Source organism: Mobula hypostoma, chromosome 2 (assembly GCF_963921235.1).
Source record: "Mobula hypostoma chromosome 2, sMobHyp1.1, whole genome shotgun sequence".
NCBI classification, from domain to species: Eukaryota; Metazoa; Chordata; class Chondrichthyes; order Myliobatiformes; family Myliobatidae; genus Mobula; species Mobula hypostoma.
Genome location: NC_086098.1, coordinates 34625445 through 34649450, shown reverse-complemented (window position 1 = coordinate 34649450; position 24006 = coordinate 34625445). Strand labels below are relative to the sequence as shown.

General features: G+C 41.9%; 1 protein-coding gene across 1 annotated transcript in view; it reads right to left on the bottom strand.

Moving 5' to 3' along the window:
* The window catches only part of LOC134358524 (macoilin-like), a 108124-nt gene that overhangs the window by 59975 nt on the left and 24143 nt on the right, over positions 1-24006 (bottom strand). The window contains exon 3 of the mRNA XM_063070847.1: positions 426-567. Coding sequence (XP_062926917.1) covers positions 426-567 — 142 coding nt within the window. The remainder of the gene's footprint in view (positions 1-425; positions 568-24006) is intronic.

Below are 24006 nucleotides of genomic sequence, written 5' to 3'. Positions count from 1 at the left end.
TAGGTAAAACAAAAGCAAGAAAAAAACCATGAGATCTGAAGAAAAATGTTGCAACTGAATCATTATACTAAAAAGAAATGACTCTTAGAACAATATGCTTGTTTTAATAAAACAATTCCATATGTCCCCCTCCTTGCAATTTAACAACCAGCATCTTTGTAGATGATTTACCAATAAATATCATTTTCTAAGAAATGTAAATTAGATTTTCCACACTGGATAATATAACTATTAGCAGTAGTTTATTTACTAGGATCACAGTAACACACCTAATAGCTTTACATAGAATCAGATTCAAGAGCGATAGTTAAATTTTGAATTATTTTACCAACGGCAAATACAATGCCATATATAGGACCCCAAGCAGAGACATGGTAATTATTTTGAATCTGTATTCAAAATATAAAGGGCTAAATTATACTTACAAGACCCTGACATCGAGAGGAATCATACACCCCTTTGACAAATAGCCAACCTGGCCATAAATATTCAAATCGGAGCTCAAGGATGAAATCTGCCAACAGTATCAGTGTCCAGATCGTAAGGAATTTCAGAGAGGTGACTACACTATAAAATCACAAGAGAATAAATTAGTCATAAGATTCAATTTCAACCCCAACAGTAATGCACCGTTTACAACCACACATTGAATGATAATTAAAAGGCTTAGTTGCAATTTCATATTGCGTTCTCGGCGTAACTGGCCCAAAGCTTATTTGGAAAGACCTGACCCGTTTTTAGAACCCATCTCCACCTTTCCAGTCTGCCACTCCACAACCACAAGGAGAAGGTATGATTCTTTACAGCCATGGAAACAAGGAAGAATCTTATCACCTCGTTATGTTTATTCCTAATCCTAACTCCAGTTTTTCATTTTACCACACATTCTGAAAAGGTAAATTTGATACTTTACACCAACAGAGGTGTAATCGAATAAAGTATCCCCACTTTACAAGTGACCGCTAAAAAGAAAATAGCCCATGATAGGATAATTGTACACGACTTTCATTGTTTTTTGCTGGACCTCAATGTTATATGTTCCTTGTACCACCTTGTACTTCGTCCTCCCACACGCGCCCCCCCCCCACCTTCTTGCTCTAACTTCTCATCCTTTTTTCCAGTCCTGATGAAGAGTCTTGGCCCACAACATCAGCTGTTTACTCTTTTTCATAAATGCTGCCTGGCCTACTGAGCTCCCCCAGCATTTTATGTGTGTTACTTATTATTATGATTCTTTCCTAAAGGACCTTTAAATGCAAGATTGTTCATTAATCCTTTTGTCATTACACTAAAACTACAAACGTTTGTATTTTTAAAAGGTCATATTCAGTATTTTTCTTCATCACATGTTTCACTGTCAGTTTTGGTATAATTTGAAACTTGCACAATTAGAAGTTAAAACTGTGTTTAGGCCCCAAGTGTGTTAGGCCCCCAGCTCAGTGGCCTCAATAGGAAGAGTCAGCATGGTTTTGTGCGTGGGAGGTCATGTCAGATGAACCTTTGAGGTCATCAAGGATAAATAATCAGGACAAATAAAGATGGGGTAAGTGATATTGTCCATATGGACCTATGACAAGGTCCTTCAGGACAGGCTAATCTGGAAGATTAGGTCACATGCTATTCAACGGTTGTTAGTGAGGGAGATTCAGGATTCAGATGTGGCTCAATGATAGGAAGCAGAGGGTGCTGGTTGAAGGTCATGTCTCTAATTGGAAGCTCATGAATAATGGGGTGTCAATGTTGGACCTCTATTATCTATTAGCAATGCAAATAATTCGGATTTGAACGTAAATGGCACAATTAGCAAGTTTTCTGATGATACTTGTTAGTTTTATGGTTAGGAGTTACAAACTATAATTGAAACAAAACAAAGAGAGCCCAAGAAATACCTGTAAAGTTCACTTTACTTCCAGCGAGGTGCACACTTACGACACGGTGGCGTCATGACATATGTCATTCATGTAATTTTACATATAACCAGTAACTAATAATTTCAACAAACAAGATTGCTTAATCAAACAATATATTTACAAGGTAATACACACAAAATGCTGGAGGAATTCCAACAGATTTGTCAGGCAATATTCTCCCTTAATGAAACCATGCTGATTTTGGTCTATTTCATCATGTGTCCTGAAGTACCCCCAACCACCAAGGTCAGACTAACTGGCCTATAGTTTTCTTTCTTCTGCCTCTCTCACTTCTTGAAGAGTGGCATGACATTTGCCACTTTCAATTCCTGCAGAACCATGTCAGAATCTAGCGATTCTTGAAAGATCATTACTAATGCCTCCACAATCTCTTTAGCCACCTCTTTCAGAACTCTGCCATGAATAGGGAGAAAGTGCTTGGGACATTGAAAGGTCTGAAGGTAGGTAAATCACGGGAACCAGATGATCTACACTCCAGAGTTCTGAATGAGGTGGCTGAAGACCATCTGGTTCATGTGATTTATCTATTTTCAGGCCTTCCAATTTCCCAAGCACCTTCTCCACAGTAATGGCAATTTCATTCACTTCTGTCCCTTGACATTCTCAAACTTACGGTATACTGCTAGTGTCTTCCACAGTGAAGGCTAATGCAAAATATTAATTCAGTTCATCCACCATTTCCTTGTCCCCCATTACTACCTCCTCAGCAGTCCAATATCTACTCTAGAATCTTTTACTCTCTATATATCTAAAGAAACTTCTGGTATCCTCTTTAATATTATTGGCTAGCTTACCTTCATATTCCATCTTTTCCATCTTTATGACTTTTTTAGTTGCTTTCTGTTACTTTTTAAAAGCTTCCCAAACCTCTACCCACTATTTTTTTAAATCTATTTTGTGCTTTCTCTTTGGCTTTTATATTGGGTTTGACTTCCCTTGTCAGCCACCATTGTGTCATCCTGCCTTTAGAATACTTCTTCTTTGGGATGTATCTATCCTGTGCCTTCTGAATTGCTTCCAGAAATTCCACCCGTTGCTGCTCTGCTGTCATTCCTGCTTGTGTCCCCTTCCAATCAACTTTGGCCAGCTCCTCTCTCATGCTTCTGTGATTCTCTTTAGTACTGCTACATCTGACTTTAGTTTCTCCCTCTCAAATTAGAGGGTGAATTCTATCATATGATCACTTCTCCTAAGGGTTCCTTTACCTTAAGCTCGCTAATCAATTCCAGTTCATTGCACAACATCCAGTCCAGAATAGCTGATTCCCTCATGAGCTCAACAACAAGCTGCTTTGAAAAGCCATCTTGCAGGGTTCCTGCACCAATCTGATTTTCCCAATCTACCTGCATATTGAAATCCTCCATGACTATCATAACATTGCCCTTTTGACTGCATTTTCTATCTCCCATTGTAATTTGTAGACCACACCTACACCTTCTAATCCTATGTCACCTCTTTCTAAGGACTTGATTTCATTTTTTTTTAACCAACACAGCCACCTCACCCCTTCTGCCTACCTGCCTGTCCTTCTGATACAACGTTTATCCTTAGATACCAAGCTCCCAGCTATAATCTTCTTTCAGCCACAATTCAGTGATACTTGCCAATGTCATACCTGCCAATCTCTATCTCTGCTACAACTTCATCTACATTATCCCATATTCTGCGTGCATTCAAATATAACTCCTTCAGTCCTGTATTCACGAACCTTTTCAATTTTGTAGCCCCTCGTACATTGCAGACCATGATGTTGACTGCAATTTTGTCCTATCATGAGCCTGTTCTTCCTCCCCAGTCTCACTGCACCTAGTTATATATCAAATGCCCCACTCTCAGCCCTATCACTCTGGTACCTACCCCCCTGCAAGATTAGTTTAAACCCTCCCTAGCAGCTCTAGCAAACCTGTCCACTCGGATATTGGCTCCTCTTGGGTTTGGGTATAACCCGTCCCTTTTGTACAGGTCATAGCTTCCCTAAAAGAGATCCCAATGATCCGGAACTATGAACCCCTGCCCACTGCATAGTTCCTCATCCATGCATTTATGTGCCAAATGCTCCTATTCTTACCCTCACTGGTACATGACACAAGCAGCAATCCAGAGATTACTACCCTGGTGGTCTTGTTTTTCAGTTTTCTACTTAGCTCCCTAAAATCTCTCATCAGGACCTCCCCGCCTTTCCTACATATATCATTGGTGCCAATATCCAAATGTCATTCAAACTCATATTGTGGAATGATCAAAACAGACAAGCCAGCGTCCAATTCCATCATTGTTAGATTTTTCATCAACAGCTTGCAGATTGAAACTGCAACTTGTCTTTTTATCTATTCTTCTTCTCTGTGCAATCCATTTATTTTTGTCTGTCATATGTCCTGCTTTGTTGCATTTTCTGCAAGTTTCTCTTTAAAACCTACATTGATCTGGTGTATATGAACTCCTTCCACCCAATGCACTTGGCAAAACTGGCACTCACTTCTCATTGACTATTTCATTTGCTTTAAAATACTGCTCAATTCATTCAGTATACATATTCCAGTGATCTCTTGTGCAATTGAATGCGTCTATCTTTCTGATGTAGCCAGCCATTTCTGCTTTTTTTCTTTATTTACGATTATTATCACCTGGTACTCACTGCCTATGAACCCATGAATTTGTCTGTTTTCTGCCCTTTTCTTTAACACAGCCTTTTCTCTCTCCCTCTTCTGAAAAGACAGGTGCTGCAGAGTTTTTTTATTCCAGTATCTTGCTGTGCTTTAACAAGTAGGTAGCTGTCTCAGGTTCATTTAAAACTTCTTTGTAGCCACCGTTTATATTCTGTAACTCTGCAATGTAAAACTAATTGAAAGAAAAACAAAGGAGCCTGAATGATACGTGTAAACTTCGTTTTCACTTTTAGTGAAGTGTGCTATTCATGTACTTTTACATATAACCTATAATGAATTATGTAAATGAACAAGAATGCGTATTCAAACAATATATTTACATATTACTCAAATATTACTGAAATATTAAATACATAACAATACTAAATTAGTGGATAATGAAGCAGGTTATAATAAATTACCAAAGGCCTTGATCAGCTGAGGAGATGGGCTGAGGAATGACAAAAGAACTTGAATGTGGGTAAGTGTGAGGTGTTGCATTTTGGACATTAGGACCCATACAGTGAATGGAAGGGAACTAACAAGTTTAGTGGAACGGAGAGACCAGGAAGTACAAGTGCATATTTTGCTGAAAGTGACTGTGCATGTAGGCAGGGTGGTGGAGAAGGTTGTTAGCATGCTGAGGGCACTTTGAGCTTGGGAGTAGGGAGATTATGTTACAGCTATACAAGTTGTTGGTGAGACCGCACTTGGAGTATCGTTTACAGTTTTTGCCACCCTTTTATAGGAAAGGCATTGTCATTCTGCAGAGGGTGCAGAAAAGGTTTATGAGAACGATGCCTGGACCAGAGGGACTGATTTATAGTGAGTGACTGGCCACATTGGATCTTTGTTCCTTGGAGTGTGGGTGAATGTAAGATGACCTCACAGAAGTTTATGAATCCATGAGGAGTATGGATAAGGTGGACAGTCAAAGTCTTTTCCCCAGGGTTGTGGCATTCCAAAATAGAGGGTGCTGATACAAGATAAGAGGAGAGAGATTTAGGAGGCCTGAGAGGTAACTTGGAATGAGCTGCCAAGGGAAGTGGTTAAGACAGGTACCAATGCAGCATTTAAGAGACATTTGGATAGGTACAGAGAGGGGGAAGGGCTTGGAGGTTTCCGGGAGGAACTTGGGCAACTGGGACTAACAGAGAGGATGCTGTGGTTGGCATAAACCAGTTGGGCTGAAGGGTCTGTTTCTATGCTATATTACTCTAGGAATCTATGATTCTATAAAGTTAAATTCAGTTTATTTAACCACTGGTATAAACCTTAGCAAACTTGTTGCGATGTACCAAAACTGATGGGGTTGGATAGACATACTGATACACCCAGTTTGGTTTGGAAAAACATCTAGATCAATGATGGGTTTCAAACTGAACCCATAAGAAGCTAAATAGGATAAGTGACGAAAAACATACACTGAGATGGCAGCATACCCACTAGCCTTTGTGCAAGCAATGCGGAAAATGTACGTTTTCCTTCCATTCATGTGGTTGTAGTGCTCAGCCACCAATTACTGCGCTGTTTAATGGCTTAGCACATACTTCGGGGCCAGGCTTCACATGTGATCAGCCCCAGGTGAAACTACTGTAGATGGTAGTGACGGACGCCATGGATGCCAGAGAGTTGTGGAGGTGTGGAACGCGCTGCCTCAGAAGGCAGTGGAGGAAAATTCTCTGGATGCTTTCAAGAAGGAGCTAGATAGGTATCTTATGGATAGGGGAATCAAGGGTTATGGGGACAAGGTAGGAACCGGGTATTGATAGTAGATGATCAGCCATGATCTCAGAATGGCGGTGCAGGCTCGAAGGGCCGAATGGTCTACTTCTGCACCTATTATCTATTGTCTACTGTCTATTTTCTATTGTCACACCAGTACTGTTAAGCACGAAGCTGTCATTCCCAGCAGTGGCAGGTGAAATCATAGCTAGCTTGATGGTAGCTGTAGCAAGAGTACAGGTACAGTGGGCATTCAGCTGCAGCTCCAGGTGTGTTGGTCAAAAGAGGAGGAACACTATTCAGGAATCCAGAAAGCCATCCTGGTTCATGCTGAGGTGGCAGCAAGAGGAAGAAGCAATCCAGCTAATATTACATGAAATTCAAACACCTCACACTCATGGACAAAGTCAGATTTTGCTCCACAACACAGCCAATAGCCTCACACTCTCTCTTCCCTGAGAGATCACCACAAGTCCCTCAGTCCAATGTCCAGAAGCCAGGCACCAGCTGCTGTTCAATTACGTCACCATCGATAAATGGATCTCCACATCAGCTAACAGTACCTGCACATGTGGCTCTCTGGCAATCTCCCACAAATCAAAGGCCTTGATTGCTGCCAGTGGGCAGCATTCTGTCATGGTCATCTCATTGGATTGGAAGTTCAACAGGTTTTGGGCAGACCAAAAAAGTATTTTCACCCAGTTGATAAGCAACCCACAGCACTTCATTTCTGTCTCTCGGTGCATCCTTGGGAACAGCCCATGGACCAGTGTCTGCTGTCATGTAGCTGCTTGTGGAAGACCCTTGAGATCTTCTTTGCGTATACACGGTCCATGAAGAGGAGGGCAACTGCCTCGTCCTCATCAAAGCCATCCCAAAAGCAGAGTGCACGGTGGCTGAGGTGCCAACTGCATAGGAAGGACTTGATGGGAATGCCCTTCTCAACGCCAGGTCTTGGTGCTTGTTGGTGATTTCCAGCGATGTAGTATTCTGCCAAATGGTTTTGGCAGTCTGCTTGGAAAACCATACCACAGGATCCATTGTGCTCCTATCCCACAATACTTGCAGGCCTTTTCATGCTGACCGCTGCCTGGTGGACGTGGTCAAAAGTATTTTTCTGAAAGGACAGGTAGTATAGTTGTCACTGTATTCTATACAACTAAATTGGATATCACATAAGAACAAAGGCAAGCCTATCCTTCAAAACACCAGGTCAGATAGAACCTCAGCACATGGAGCTTGCTTACTCCAGTGCTACACACAGCTAGATGTGGCCATCAGGACAAGGGATGTGTTGGGGATGTATTTTCCCCTGTTCTCTGGAAACTTGTGCATTATGATACGGGTCAGCACATCACGGAAACTATCCTCCACTCTTTGGACTCTGTCTTTATTTCTCACTGCATCAGTAAAGCAGCCAACATAATCAAAGGCCACACCCACCCAAACATTCTCTCTTCTTCCCTCTCCCATTGGACATACGATACAAAAATCTGAAAGCACCAGGCTAAAAGTTAGCTTCTACCCCACTGTTATAAAATTAGTACAATAAGTTGGAGTCATTATCTCACAATCTACTTTGTTATGATCTTGCATCTTGTTTACCTGCTCTGCATTTTCCCTGTAGCTGCTACGCTTTATTCTTCATTGTTATTGATTTACCTTGTTCTACCTCATTGCAAAAGGTAATGATCTGATCTGTTTGAACAGTATGCAAGACAAGCTTTTCACTGTATCTCCATACATGTGACAGTAATAAACCAATTCCAATTCATGACCTCTCAGATATATTTTGAAATACCATTGAAAATCAGAATCTCACCTGCACACAGTGCAGTGAAGTGAACTTGCTATTACTTTCATAACTTGCGTCACTTCTCAATGAGGGCAAGTTTAGATGATACCATTTTTGAACTGAAACAACATTCATTGAAGAGAAATGAGTAAGTTCTTGTCCTGATTATAGTTCTTTATAACTAAGCAATTGTGTGTTTTCTTTTTGTTGAATAGGCACTTTTGAATGGACTATAAATTTTTTGAAGGATAAAGATGTAACTCAAATTCTTAATGTCAGTGGAAATAACCACTGGAGCTGAAATGATGGCTGCATAATTATGATGATTTAATGGAGAATCTTATTTTAAGTGATTGTAGAAAGAAAGAACAAAATATATGCATGGTATCACATAAGATTTTGCTATTGTGGAATCATAAAAATTACACTGAACAGCCTTCATACTTCTTGAAAATTATAAAACACCATGTAATTCTTCCCTATTTCTAGTTGTCTTTAGTAGTTTATTCAAGTGAGGTACCAGGACATGTCATTTTGGATGAAGAGCTTCACTAGTTAAACATTTATAAAGGGGATAGTTACCCATGTCAATGAAAATTTGATGACCACTGTTTTGTAAACGATCACCCATTCTTTCCCCAATGATTAAAAGCCAATTGCCTTGGGCTATTATTTTTACTCCAGTCACAATCTGCACAGCATACAATCATTATTCAAATCCACTGAGTCAGGTTTTACCACTATCCAACTTTAATTTAGTATTTTGTCTATGGCTTGTGGTGATATCAGCAAATAAAAGCATAGGTTTCTGACACGTCATCACTACAGTTCCAGAGAAATATTGGTCCACTTCCACAAGAGACAGCTCCAGGAGGCTTTCAGAAGTTGACAAGTAGAAGAAAAAGCCATTGGTGTTCAGAGAGCCACCATAATTCCAGAGTGCGACAGCTTTTCTTCAGGTACTCTGCAGCTCCAACTTCAGGGAAATTAGCTCAAAATTCTAGCTATACCTCTATTAAATAAAACCTTCCTAGCTATTGAATTATTCTTGTAATAACTTTACTAAAGTACCGAGGCTGATAGTTAGACAGCTAATTAACATATTGTAAAATGCTTATTTTCTTTCTAGCCTCTACCACGAACCTGATTAATTGATTAAACTAAAAATAAATGGTTGAAAGTCTGTTTTAAACTAGAACCACATTCAATGATCTGCTTAACATTATAAATGACAAAAGATAATTCTTTGCTTAGTAGCACTAATTGTCAGTACTGTGTATTTTTGTCAATTCTCAATTATGTGGCAAGATTGAATGGTGCCAGCCTAAAACTGAAATGGACCCGACAATCGGGAAGAGATTGTTCAATGAGCAATTGCTCTATGAGGGAGAGATAGATAGGAAATATAGAGAGGTAGTTGCTCCCAAGGTGCAGGTCACAGGAAACTGGGTGACATTCAGGAAGGAGAAAGGTTTTAAAGAGTCAGAACAGAATACTCCTGTGATCATCCTCCTCAACAACAGGTATACCACTTTGGATACTGTAGATGGGGAGGATGGCCTAGCAGAGGAAGGTCACAGCAATCAGGTCTCTGTGATTCAGAAAGGAAGTGGGGATGGACACAGTCTATAAAAGTAAGTCAAAACAACATCCACCTCATGGACTCTATACAGATTACAGTGGAGGAGGTGTTTGCTCTCTTGAGGCAAATTAGGGTGGATAAATCCCCAGGACCTGACAAAGTGTTCCCTTGGACCCTGCAGGAGGCAGGTGCAGAAATTGTCGGGGCCCTAGCAGAGATATTTAAATCATCCTTAGTGACTGGAAGATTGGAGGATAGCCAATGTTGTTCCGCTGTTAAGAAAGGGTCTAAATATAAACCAGGAAATTATAGACCAGTGAGCCTGACATCAGTTGTGGGAAAGTTATTGGAAAGTATTCTATGGGACCGGATATATGAGTATTTGGATAGACATGGACTGATTTAAGATAGTCAGCATGGCTTCATGCATGGTCATGTCTAATCAATCTTATCGAGTTTTTCTGAGGAAGTCACCAGGAAAGTGGATGAAGGCAAGGCAGTGGAGGTTGTCTACATGGATTTTAGTAATGCATTTGACAAGATCCCGCAGGGGAGTTTGGTCAAGAAGGTTCAGTCGCTTGGCGTATAAGATGAGGTAGTAAACTGCATTAGACATTGGCTTTGTGGGAGAAGCCAGAGAGTGGTAGTAGAGGGTTGCCTCTCTGACTGGAGGCCTGTAACTAGTGGACTGCTAGGTCCTTTGTTATTTGTCATCCATATCAATGAGCTGGATGATAATGTGGTTAACTGGATTGGCAAATTTGTGGATTGCACCAAGATTTAGACTTCCTCTCTCTTCACTACACACCCCCAGTCTATCAGAGCTTGCAGTGGGATCCAGACCAGCTGGAAAAATTGCTGAAAAATGGCAGATGTAATTTAATACAGACAAGCGTGAGGTGTTGCACTTTGGTAGGACCAACCCAGAAAAGGTCTTGCACGGTGAACAGTAGGGCACTTGGGGAGTGTAGTAGATAAAAGGAATCTGGGTTTACAGATGTATAATTTTTTGAAAGTGGCGGCACAGGTAGATAGGGTCGTAAAGAAAGCTTTTGGCACATTGGCCTTTATAAATCAAAGTATTGAGTACAGGAGATGGGATGTTATGTTGAAGTTGTATAAGACATTGGTGAGGCCTAATTTGGAGTATTCTGTGCAGTTTTGTTCACCTACCTACAGGAAAGAGAAAGTTGAAAGAGTACAGTGAGAGTTTACAAGAATGTTGCCAGGACTGGGGGATCTGAGAAAGATTGAATAGGTTGGGACTTTATTCCTTACAATATGGAAAATTGAGGAGAGATTGATAGAGGTAAACAAAATTATGAGGGGTATTGATATGATAAATGCAAGCAGACTTTTCCCACTGAAGTTGGGTGGGACTACAATGAGAGGTCATGGGTTACAGGTGAAAGGTGAAAAGTTTAAGTGGATCATGAGGAGGAACTTCTTCATGCTAAGGGTTATGAGAATGTGGAATGAGCTGCCAGTCCAAGTGGTGCTTGTGAGCTCTATTTCAACGTTGAAGAGAAGTTTGGATAGGTACATGGATGGCAGGGGTATGGTGGACTGTTTCTGTGCTGTACTTTCCTATGACTCTGTAATAACATGGAGGTAGATTTTTCATCTTCAGTAACCGGTGAACAGTTCAATCACCTTTCAGAGATTCCATTTATAACGTATCTTTGTACTGGTACCAGGATGGGGACAGTGCAAACTGTCCAAGTTACCCAGGCATATTCATGTGGTGGGGGGAGGAGGAAGAGAAATTTAGTAGTCAAAGAGGATAGCATAGTTAGGGGAACAGATGATTATCTGTGGAATTCTCTGCCCAAGCAGTGGAGGCTATCTCAGTAAGTATATTTAAGACAAGGTTGGATAGATTTTAGTAGGGGAATTAAGGGTTATGGGGAAAAGGCAGGAAGGTGGAGATGAGTCCAAGGCCAGATCAGCCATGATCTTATTGAATGGCAGGGCAGGCTTGATGAGCCATGTGGCCTAGTCCTGCTCCTATTTCTTAAGTTCTTATGATGCCAGATCCAACTAATTCGATCTACTTAAACGCGATCTGTATCTCTCCACTCGCTGCATCTTCATGTGCCTACATAAACTCCATTATCACGTCTGCTTTTATCACCAGTGGCAGCTAGTTCTAGGTACCCAGTCCTCTGTGTAAAAAAACTACTCTAAACATTCCCCCTCCTCATTTAGGGCATCAAACATTTGGCTTTCCATGCTGGGGAACAAACTCTGGCTATCAACCCTATGTATGTCTCTGATAATTTCATTAACTTTATCAGGTCTATCCTCAACATCCAATGCTCCAGAGAAAATGGCCCTAATTTGTCCGATCACTCCTTTTTAGCGAATACATTCCATCCAGGCAGCATTCTGGTAAATCCTTCCTATAATGGTGCAACCAGAACCGCACACTATACTCCAAACGTAGCCTAACTCAAGTTTCATACTGTTGCAATATAACTTCCTGACTCCAAACGTAGCCTAACTCCAGTTTCATACAATATAACTTCCTGACTCCAAATGTAGCCTAACTCCAGTTTCATACTGTTGCAATATAACTTCCTGACTCCAAATGTAGCCTAACTCCAGTTTCATACAATATAACTTCCTGACTCTTACATTCAGTGCCACAACCAATGAAGATCGGCATACCACACACCCTATCTACTTGCGTTGCCACCTTCAGGGAGCTATAGACCAGCAGGCAGCGGACTGGTAACGGGCCGCAAAGCATGTGCTACCGGGCCGCGAGGAAACAATACAAGTCAGCTGCATCTTTCCTCATTCCCTGTCACGCCCTGTTGAACATGATGATAGGGTTGCCAATTGTCCCGTATTTGCCGGGACATCCCGTATATTGGGCTAAATTGGTTTGTGCCATACGGGACCGCCCTTGTCCCATATTTCCCCCGCTAAGGTAGAGCGTTCCTATGAAACTGTTCGTGCCGAAATGGCATAAAGCGAAGAAGCAACTACCATTAATTTATATGGAAAAAAATTTTGAGTGTTCCCAGACCCAAAAAATAACCTACCAAATCATACCAAATAACACATAAAACCTAAAATAACTCTAACATAAAGTAAAAGCATTAATGATATGATAAATACACAGCCTATATAAAGTAGAAATAATGTATGTACAGTGTAGTCGGGAAGATTAAGCCAAAACCGATTTGTGGAAAAAAAATCAGCACGTACGCGCATGCACAGGTCGTATATGCGCGCATCACGCATGCGCGCGCAGCTGCCCGCACAAGGCTTCATGGTCATGGTAGTCTTTCTCGGGGTAAACACAAGTGCCCGTCAACACACACACTTATGCTGGTGAACGCAGCAGGCCAGGCAGCATCTATAGGAAGACATACAGTCGATGTTTCAGGCCGGGACCCTTCATCAGGATTTGACTGCTACTTTTGTCCCTTATTTGGGAGTGAGAAAGTTGGCAACCCTAAGTGTAAAAGACATGTTGAGGTGAGTTTAACCCTACTTGAACACCCCCCGCCCCCCCACCGCTCAGCCAGTCTGCAAGAATATTGTCAATATTAAACCGGTCCGCAGTGCAAAAAAAGTTGGGGACTCCTGCTATAGACAGACTGTCAGATCCCTAAGTTCACCAGTGCTCTTAAGGATGCATTCTTTTATTGTCTACTTCTCTTTTATATTTAAGTGCAATACCTCATACCTGCTCTGATTAAATTCCATCCAACATTTCTCCATCCATATCTGTAACTGATCTGTATCCTACTGTAGGCAATACACACAAACTCAGCAGGCCAGGTAGCATCTGTGGAAAAGAGTAAACAGCCGACATTTCGAGCTAAGAACCTTCATCAGGACTGTATCCATTTACAGCTATCTTCACTATGCACAACTCCACCAATTCAGAATTATTCTTACTCGTGTTCCTTCGGCTCTAATTATCTGCACTGGACTGTGCTGAGTGCCTGGAGTGAACTTCCAGCCTCCACATTAAACTTGTGAAGGAGCTGCTACCCAGCGTTATCCTCATCTTGAGAAGTCATCAGTCTATTTCTGATTTCTGTGCTTTGCCATCAAAGGAACATACATGGATAATGAGCAGTATAATGAACTGCTTTCAGACAAGACTTATGGGCCCAGAGTTTTTGGAAGTAAAGAGAGTGAGATTGCATTCACTGTCTATACATAACAAAAATAAGGGCAATTTTGAGGTTTCACTCTGTGTTTTTACATGAAAATCCCAAAATTGCTGTCAGCAATGCCACGTACCATCACCATGTTCAGATTTGCCCTTTACATTAACACCGAAATTAATTCCAGATATTCAAAAACCACTGTAAATCTCATCCATACTGAAATGAGGTCCAGCTGAGTTTGACCAGTTCAAGAGTCAATGCTAACTCTTCTGGGCTGGAGAAGAACTTGAAGGAGGAGGAATATTGTCATGCTCTACATAGGCACTAATGTAGGCACAGGAGGGAAGTCCTTCTGAGAGATTATGAGGTGTTAGGAGCAAAACTGAAAAGCTGAGCTATGATATTGATAATCTCTAGATTACTACCTGAGCCACATGCAACTTGGAAAAGGGTAAATAGGATTAGGTAGGTAAATGTGTATGGTTTGAAGTTTTGTGTGGGGAAAAATGGATTCTATTCATGGGACATGGGTACCAGTACAGGGGAAGGAGAGAGCTGGTGAGTTCAGATAGGCTTCATCTTGCTGGGGCTGGACCAGTTTCCTTGTAAATCACATAGATATGGTATAGGCATGGCTTTAAACTAAATAGAAAGTGGAGGTGGGCCTCAAGGACAGGATGGGATGTGTATATATAACAAGCTGTCAGAGGAAGTGGTAGAGACGGGTGTACAAATATGACACTTAAAAGATATTTGGACAGTACATGATAAACACAAAGGTTTCTGCAGATGCTGCGGCACACACAAAAGTAATCTCCTGATGAAGGGTCTTAGCCCAAAGTGTCAACTGTCTATTCTCCTCCATTGTATGATGCCTGACTTGCTGAGCTCCCCCTGCATTGCGTGTGTGTTAGACAATTAGATGGAAAGGAAAGGTTCAGAGCAGGGGTTCCCTACCTTTTCCATACCATGGACCCCTACCATTAACAACCGAGTCTGCAGACCCCAGGTTGGGAATCCCTGGTTTAGAGGGCTATGGCAGGAAAATGGGACTAGTTCAGTCAGGCAACTTGTTCAGCAGGGATTAGATGGGCCACAAGACCATAAGACATAGGAGCAGAATTAGGCCTTTTGGCCTGTCACGTCTGCTCCGCCATTCAATTACGGCTGATCCATTTTTCCCCACCTCAGCCCCACTTCTGGCCTTCCACCCATAACCTTTGATGCCATGTCCAATCAAGAACTTATCAAGCTCTGTCTTAAATATGACCAACAACCTGGCCTCTGCATCTGCATGTGGTAACAAATTCCACAAATTCACCACCTTTCGGCTAAAGAAATTTCTCCACGTCTCTGTTTTAAATGGATGTTTCTCTAGCCTGAGGCTGTGCGCTCTTGTCCTAGACACCCACCCCTCCCCCCACCATCATGGGAATCATCCTTTCCACATCTACTCTGTCTGGGTCTTTTAACATTTGAAAAGGTTTCAAAGAGATCCCCTCTTATCCTTCTAAATTCCAGCGAGTACAGACCCAGAGAACATAAGAACAGAAGAAATAGCAATATCAATAAGAAGAAATAAAAAATAAGAAAAATCAATAAATAAGAAATATCAAACATTCCTCGTATGATAACCCTTTAATTCCTGGAATCATCCTGATGAACCTCCTCTGAACCTTCTCCAATGCCAGCACATCTTTTCTTAGATGAGGAGCCCAAAACTGTTCACAATACTTGAGGTGAGACCTCACCAGTGCCTTATAAAGCCTCAGCTTCACATCCCTGCTATTGTATTCTAGACCTCTTGAAATGAATGCTAACACGGCATTTGCCTTCCTCACCACTGACTTTACCTGCAAGTTAACCTTCAGGGTGTTCTGCACAAGGGCTCCCAAGTCCCTTTACATCTCTGATCTTTTGATTTTCTCCCCATTTAGAAAATAGTATGCACATTTATTTCTACTGTCAAAGTGCAGGACCATGCATTTCCAGCATTGTGTTTCATTTGCCACTTTCTTGCCCATTCTCCAAATCTGTCTAAGTCCTTCTGCAGCCTACTGTTTCCTCAACACTACCTGACCCTCCACCACTCTTTGTATCATCTGTAAGCTTGGCAACAAAGCCATCTATTCCATCATGTAAATAATTGATGTACAGCATAAAAAGTGGTCCCAACACCAACCCCTGTGGAACACCACTAGTCACTGGCAACCAACCAGAAAAGGATCCTTTTGTTCCAACTCGCTGCCTCCTACCAATCAGCCAATGCTCTAAGCATGCCAGTAACTTTCCTGTAATGCTATGGGCTCTTAATTTGGTAAATATCCTATGTGTGGCACCTCGTCAAAGGCCTTCTGAAAGTCCAAATGTACAACATCCACTGCATCCCCTTTATCTATCCTATGTGTAATCTCCTGAAAGAATTCCCACAGGTTTGTCAGGCAAGATGATCCCTTAAGATACCATGCTGACTTTGTCCTATCTTGTTCTGTGTTTCCAAGTACTCCATAACCTCATCCTTAACAATTGACTCCAACATCTTTCCAACCACTTGAGGTCAGGCTAACTGGTCTATAATTTCCTTTCTGCTGCCTTCCTCCTTTCTTAAAGAGTGGAGTAACGTTTGCAATTTTCCAAACCTTTGGCACCGTGCCATAGTCCAATGATTTTTGAAAGATCATTACTAATGCCTCCACAATCTCTACTGCTACCTCTTTCAGAACCCTCGGGTACAGTTCATCAGAAAAGGCCCTCCTGGCCTTTCAAGTCGTGCTGCCCAGCAACCCCCTAACAATCCCTATTTAACCCTAAACTAATCACAGGACAATTTACAATGACTAATTAGCCTACTAACTGGTACATCTTTGGACTCTGGGAGGAAACTGGAACACCTGGAGAAAACCCACTCATTGGATGAGAAGGACGGACTGCTTACAGAGGATGCCGGAAGTGAACTCCGATGTAAAAGTGCCACTCTAACTGTTAACGCTACCATGTCACCCTGTTGAATCTGTTTTGTTTGAAACACAAACAATAGAGCAGAAGAAGACATGAGTGGGACTGGTTTAAAGATCCCCAAAACATTACTACTTGATATGGTGGAGCAAAAATGAAGAAAATTTGAGGACACGTTTGAAGGGAACTGCAGTTGTTATGGGAAATTTTAATCTATCTTGATTGGACAAACTGAAATGGCAATGGTGTGGCAGAAAAAGAATTTGTAAATTGTTTTGTACAGCAATGTGCTACAGAGCCTGTCTGGGATTGGACTATTTTAGTCTTGGTCGTGTGTAGTGGGGGAAGGAGAAATAAAGGATCTTGTAGTTAAAGATCCCTTTGGAGATGGTAACCACAAATGATAGCGTTCCAGTGACCATACCAATGCCTTCAAATTACATAGGAACAACATTTTATGAAGACGTGTGAGGATAATTGGGAAAGCAAACTAAGAAACAGATTAGTTAATGAACTGATAAGGCTGGACTGGCAAGGTAGATCTCTTTAGGTCTAGAGAGAGGTAGCTAAGGGTGCTCATAATTGGCTCAGTGGTAGGAAAAAAGAGTGTCTACAAATGTACCATGGAGAGCATTCTGACTTGTTGCGTCACTGTCTAGTATGGATGCTCCAGTGCACAGGATCGTATGAGGCTTCAGCTTTGCCGACTCATCAAGCTCCATCACAGACACAAGCCTCCCTACTATCAAGGACATCTACAAAGGCAATGCCTCAAGAAGGATTCCTCTTAGCTAACTCTCCCTGGACTCTCACTCACCAGGACTTAGCCTCTTCCCATTACTACCATCGGAGAGGAGATACAGGAGCTCAAAGACCCACACTCAATGATTCAGGAATAGTTTTTTTCTCCAACTCTGCCATCAGATTCCTAAACAGTCCATGAATTCATGCTATTCCTCTTTTGCTCTACTTATTTATTTATAACTTGCAGCAACTTGTTTTGCCTGCACTGTACTGCCGCCACAAATCTGCACATTTCATGTCTTACTGTATGCCAGTGACAATAAATCTGGTTCTGAGGTTGTTTCTTGGGCAGGAGGCCTATAACTAGTGGTGTACCACAGGTCAGCACTGGGACCTTTGTTGTTTGTTATTTATATAAATGATTTGGATGTGAATGTAATTGTCATGGTTAGTAAGTTTGAAGATGATGATAAACTAGGTAGCGACAGACAAGAAAGATGGTTATCAAATATTACATGAAGATCTCGGTTAGATGTGCTGAAAATTAGCAAATGGCTTTCAATTTGGTTAAGTGTGAAGTGTTGCATTTTGTGAAGTCAAACCAAGACATGACTTCTAGAGTGAATGGCCAAGCCCTGGGGAGAGTTGTGTAGCAGAGGTATATAGAATTCTGAGGGGTGCATATGTAGGCATATATTCTTTTCCCCAGACAAAGGAGCAAAAAACTAAAGGGGCATTGATATAAGGAGATGGGTGAAAGATATGAAAGGGACCTGAGGGGCAACTTCCTCTCACAAAGAGTGACGTGTCTATTCAGTGTGAAGCCAGACAAGTGGTTAAAGCATTTAGATAAGTACTGGGATAAAAGGGTTTTAAGACTATAAGACATAGGAGCAGAATTAGGCCATTTGGCCCATTGAGTGCTCTGCCATTCAATCGTGGCTGATCCTTTTTTTCCCCTCTTCAGCCCCACTCCCTGGCCTTCCCCCATAATCTTTGATGCCATAGCCAATCAAAAACCTATCAATCTCTGCCTTAACTACACCCAACAACCTGGCCTCCACAGCTGCACACGGCAATAAGCTCCACAAATTCACCACCCTTTGGCTAAAAAAATTTCTTCGCATCTCTGCTTTAAATGGACACTCCTGTATCCTGAGCCTGTGCCCTCTTGTCCTAGACTCCCCCACCATGCAAAACATCTTTTCCACATCTACTCTGTCTGGGCCTTTCAACATTTGAAAGGTTTTAATGATACTCCCCCTCATCCTTTTGAATTTCAGCGAGTACAGACCGTCCTCACATGATAACCCTTTCGTTCCCAAAATCATCTTTCTGAACCTCCTCTGAATCCTCTCCAATGCCAGCACATCTTTTCTTAGATGAGGAGTCCAAAACCATTCACTATATTCAAAGGAGGCCTCACCAGTTCCTTATACAGCCTCAGTATCATATCCCTGCTATTGTGTTCTGGACCTCTGGAAATGAATGCTAACGTCGTGTAGATAGTCAGAGGCTTTTTCCCAGGGCTGAAATGGCTAGCATGAGAGGGCACAGTTTTAAGGTGCTTGGAAGAAGGTACAGAGGAGATGTCAGGGGTAAGTTTTCTTACGCAGAAAGTGGTGAATGCATGGAATGGGCTACTGGCGACGGTGGTGGAGGCGGGTACGATAGGTTCTGGACAGGTACGTGGAGCTTGGAAAAATAGAGGGCTATGGGTAACCCTAGGTAATTTCTAAAGTCAAGGACATGTTCAGCACAGCTTTGTGGGCCGAAGGGCCTGTATTGTGCTGTAGGTTTTCTATGTTTCTATTACAGAACACCCTCAAGGTTAACTTGAAGGTAGAGTCGGTCATCTGGACCAGGTGACTTACCTACCTTCAGACTTCTTGGTTTCTCAAGAACCTTCTCTCTAGTTATGGTAACTTCATGGTCGCTGACACCCGGCACTTCCACCTTACTGGTAGTATCTTCCACAAGGAAGACTGATGCAAAATACTTATTCAGTTCATCCGCGATTTTGTCGTCTCCCACTATACCTCTCCAGCATCCTTTGCAGTACTTCAATATCCACTCTCGCCTCTTCTACACTTTATGGATCTCAAGAAACTTTTGGTATCCTCCTTAATATTATTGTCCAGCTTACTTTCGTATTCTATCTTTACCTTCTTAATGATGTTTTTAGTTGCCTTTTGTTGGTTTTTAAAAGCTTCCCAATCCTCAAACTTCTCACTCAATTTTGCTGTATTATCTGCCCTCTCGAGCTTTTACATTGGCTGTGACTTCTGTTAGCCATGGCTGTATCCTCTTTCCTTTAGAATACTTCCTCTTTGGGATGTATATATCATGTGCCTTCCGAATTGCTTCCAGAAATTACAGCCGTCATCCCTGTCAGGGTTCTTTTCCAATCAATTTTGACCAACTCCTCTCTCATGCCTCTGTAATTCCCTTTACTCCACTGTAATACTGATACATCAGACTTTAGCTTCTCCTTCTCAAATCTCAGGATGAATTCGAGCATATTATGATCATGTCCCATAAGGGTTCTTTTACCTTAAACTCTCTAATCATTCCTAGTTTATTGCACAACCCCCCAATCCAGAATAGCTGATCCCCTAGTGGGCTCAACCACAAGCTACACTGAAAAGCCATCTCATAGGCACTCCAGAAATTCCCCTCCTGGAATCCAGCACCAACCTGATTTTCCCAATCTAGCGGCATATTGAAGTCCCCCCATGACTTTTGCCCTTTTGGCATGCATTTTTTTCTGTCATCCATTGTAATTTGTAGGCCACATCCTTACTGTTTGGGGTCATTATACAACTCCCATCAGAGTCTTTTTACCCTTGCAGTTCCTTAGCTCTATCCACAATGATTCAACACTTTCCAACCCAATGTCATTTCTTTTTAATGATTTGATTGCATTTTTTACCAACAGAGTGACGCAGTCCCCTCTGCCTTCCTGCCTATCCTTTCAATACAATGTGTATCATTGGACTCTAAGCTCCCAGCAATAACCTTCTTTCAGCCATGATTCCATGATGCCTACAGTATCATACCTGCCAGTCTGCAACTGTGCTGCAAGTTCATCCACCTTATTCTGTATACTGCGTGCATTCAGATACAACACCTTCAGTCCTGTATTCACCCTTTTCGATTTTGTCTGCCTTTTACATTGCAACTCATCCTATTGACTTCAAATTTACCCTATTAACAGCCTCTCCTCACTACACATTGCCTCTGTTTGTAAACCAGCTACCTCATCTTCAGCACTATTATCCACCTTTCCTACAATACTTCTTTTTTGAAATATAGGCAGCTCAAGAATTCAGTCACACCTTGCTCAATCTTTTGATTCCTACCCCTTTGTCTGAGGCCTTAACAGCATCCCTCTCCACTAACTCTTCTGGCACTCTGGTTTCCATCCCCCTACAGCTCTAGATTAGATTAGATTATGAGAACACTCAGTCCTTGTTTATTGTCATGTAGAAATGCATACATGCATTAAGAAATGATACAATGTTCCTCCAGAGTGATATCACAGAAAAACAGGACAAACCAAAGACTAACACTGACAGAACCACATAATTATAATATATAGTTACAGCAGTGCAAAGCAATACCATAATTTGATAAAGAGCAGACTATGGGCACGGTAAAAAAAGTCTCAAAGTTCCGATCGACTCCCGATAGTCCCGCTAGCAGGCGGCAAAAGGGAGAAACTCCCTGCCATAAACCTCCAGGCACCGACAACTGCCGATGCATTGGAAGCACCCGACCACAGCCGACACTGAGTCCGTCCATCCGAAAAATTTGAGCCTCCAACCAGCCCCTCCGATACAGCCTCCCGAGCGCCATCCTCTGCCGAGCGCCTTCGACCTTGCCCCGGCCGCCAAAACAAGCAAAGCCAAGGATTCGGGGCCTTCTGCTCCGGAGATTCCGGACCACACAGCAGCAGCCGCAGCGAAGCGGACATTTCAGAAGTTTCTCCAGATGTTCCTCTGTACTCTCACGTCTGTCTCCATCAAATCAGAATTGTGCATGGTACCCTACTTGACAGATTACAGATATCATTCACCGGAGAGGCCGCGCATGCTGGATGACTTCTGGCTGTTCACCCTCCCACAAGAATGCTGAGGACTCAATCCAAGATATTCCAGACCCTGGCACTTGGGAGGCAACATATCACCTGGGAATCTCATTCGCACCACAGAACCTCCTGTCTGCTCCCCAAACTGATGAATCCCGGGGCATTGCTGTTACTCCCTTTAACACTGAGATAATGAGTTAAGTCTTTAGCTTTCCACAATTGTCCATTCAAAAGTAAAACAGATAAATAACAGTTCAATAACAAAAGACCCACAATCAGAATAAGATGATAGTTCTGCTTTTCAGTTCATTAATGGTTATAATCACAATAACTTTCTTATATTACATATCATTTCCATTCGAGTGCATAGCAAATTTCAATTTCATTGCTATTTCATATGGGCTGCCTTGCAATCAATGTCAGTAAGAAGAGGGAACACGCACCAGTCCTCGGGGGTCAGAAGTGGAAAGGGTGAGCAATTTCAAGTTCCTGGGTGTTGACTCCTCTGAGGATCTATCCTGGGCCCAGTATAGCATGCAGCTACAAAGAAGGCACGATAGCAGCGATACTTCATTCGGAGTTTGAGGATATTTGGTAGGTCACCAAAGACGCTCACAAATTTCTACAGATGTACCATGAAGAGCATTCTAACTAGCAACATCACTGTCTGGTATGGGGGTTTACTGCACAGGATCAAAGTAAGCTGCAGAAGGTTGTAAATTCAGTCAGCTCCATCATGGTCACTCGCCTCCCCACCATCAAGGAGCGATGCCTCAAAAAGACGGCATCCATCATTAAGGACCCCCGCCACCCAAGACATGACCTTTTCTCATTCTATCATCAGGGAGGAGGTACAGGAGCCTGAAGGCACATACTCAATGATTCAGCGACAGCTTCTTCCCCTCTGCCATCAGATTTCATACTTTTTTTGCACTACTTACTTAATTTAACTTTTTTATATAAATATAAATTAAATATAAATATCCAGTTTTTATTACGCATTGCAATGTACTGCTGCCACATAACAGCAAATTTCATGGCATATGCCGGTGATATTAAACTTGATTTTGATTCTGATTCTGATTATGATTGCCCATAGCCTTATTAATTGGAAACCGCAGTTATTCAGAATAGTATTGCTGTGCTCCTATATGCATGAACCTGGGTTGTCTTGACTCACTATGCCACACGGAGACTGCAGCTCATTTTCAACAATTAACCAAGTGATAATTATCCCAAATAATGTCATTCCAAGACATATCACAATGCAGATCATTGAAGGTGAAATGCACGTGCCATTCATCTATGGGTTTGGTGCAAAACTCATAGTTGAGTTCATCAGCGGTGGCTTCAGTTTTCTGAAGAAACAATCCTCTAAATGGATGGAAGTGCCACTAACTAATAATGGACAAGGTGCATTCTCAAATTTGCAAGCAATGGTTTCAGTATAATCAAATAATTTAAAACACCATAATTCTACAGAGCAATCCTAAACGCAATATTGAGGTGCAAGAGTGGTTGTGTGTCACTCTGCATACCTGCAGGAGAGCATCTAAGCCAGAGGTGTTCTCTGGGACTACTGGAAAATGCTTAACACTGACTCCAAATCATTTCCATTATCTACACTGTTGCTGCAAGGAATCACGAGTCTCTCATTCATTATCTCTCAACACAAACTCTTTCCCCAACCCCATGCACATTTTTAACTGTTATGTTTTCCTCAGGCTGTCCATTAAGCCAGCTAACTTACTTACTGCCTGTTATGCCACTGGCATTTGGGGCAGAAATGGAGATCCTCTATCTCTGTCTGTCCATACTGTCGCACATAGATACAGAAGGATTCTTCATTACTGTTTCTGTAATAATTTTGTTTTACCAGTCAGGGTTGTTGGCTCTGAGCTGAACCCCTGAACCTAGAGGACCTGTGGACGACTCTTAGTCTGGTCTCTACCCTTTGACCTGTTTGGCATGGGTGACCCTACCAAGAGCCAAAGCATGAAGCACTGACTTCAGCCAACATGGTTCTCCGGGTCATTAAGGCACGCAAGCCTCCAAATCCTACAAGATTGTGTCCTCTTGGAGGAATTAACCCAGTTAAACTTGTCTCCAATTAGTGGCTGGAGTCAATAATGTCCACCTTTTCTCATTTTGCTGGATTTACTTATCTCTTTTTTTGAAAAAGAAGGGAAATATATTTATATATCAGCCTCTTCATTTCTTGGCGGAGTTCATTTGTGCTTTGTCTCTACATAGGAGGTCATGCTGCAGTGTGCGAGTGCTTCATGCATTTTAGCTGATGTTATGATACAGAGGACAATTTTTATAGCAGTACAAAATTAGCAATTGTGCCGATACTTGTCAAAAGCCTCATTTTTTCAGAAGGTAGCTCATTTAAATCTTATACAT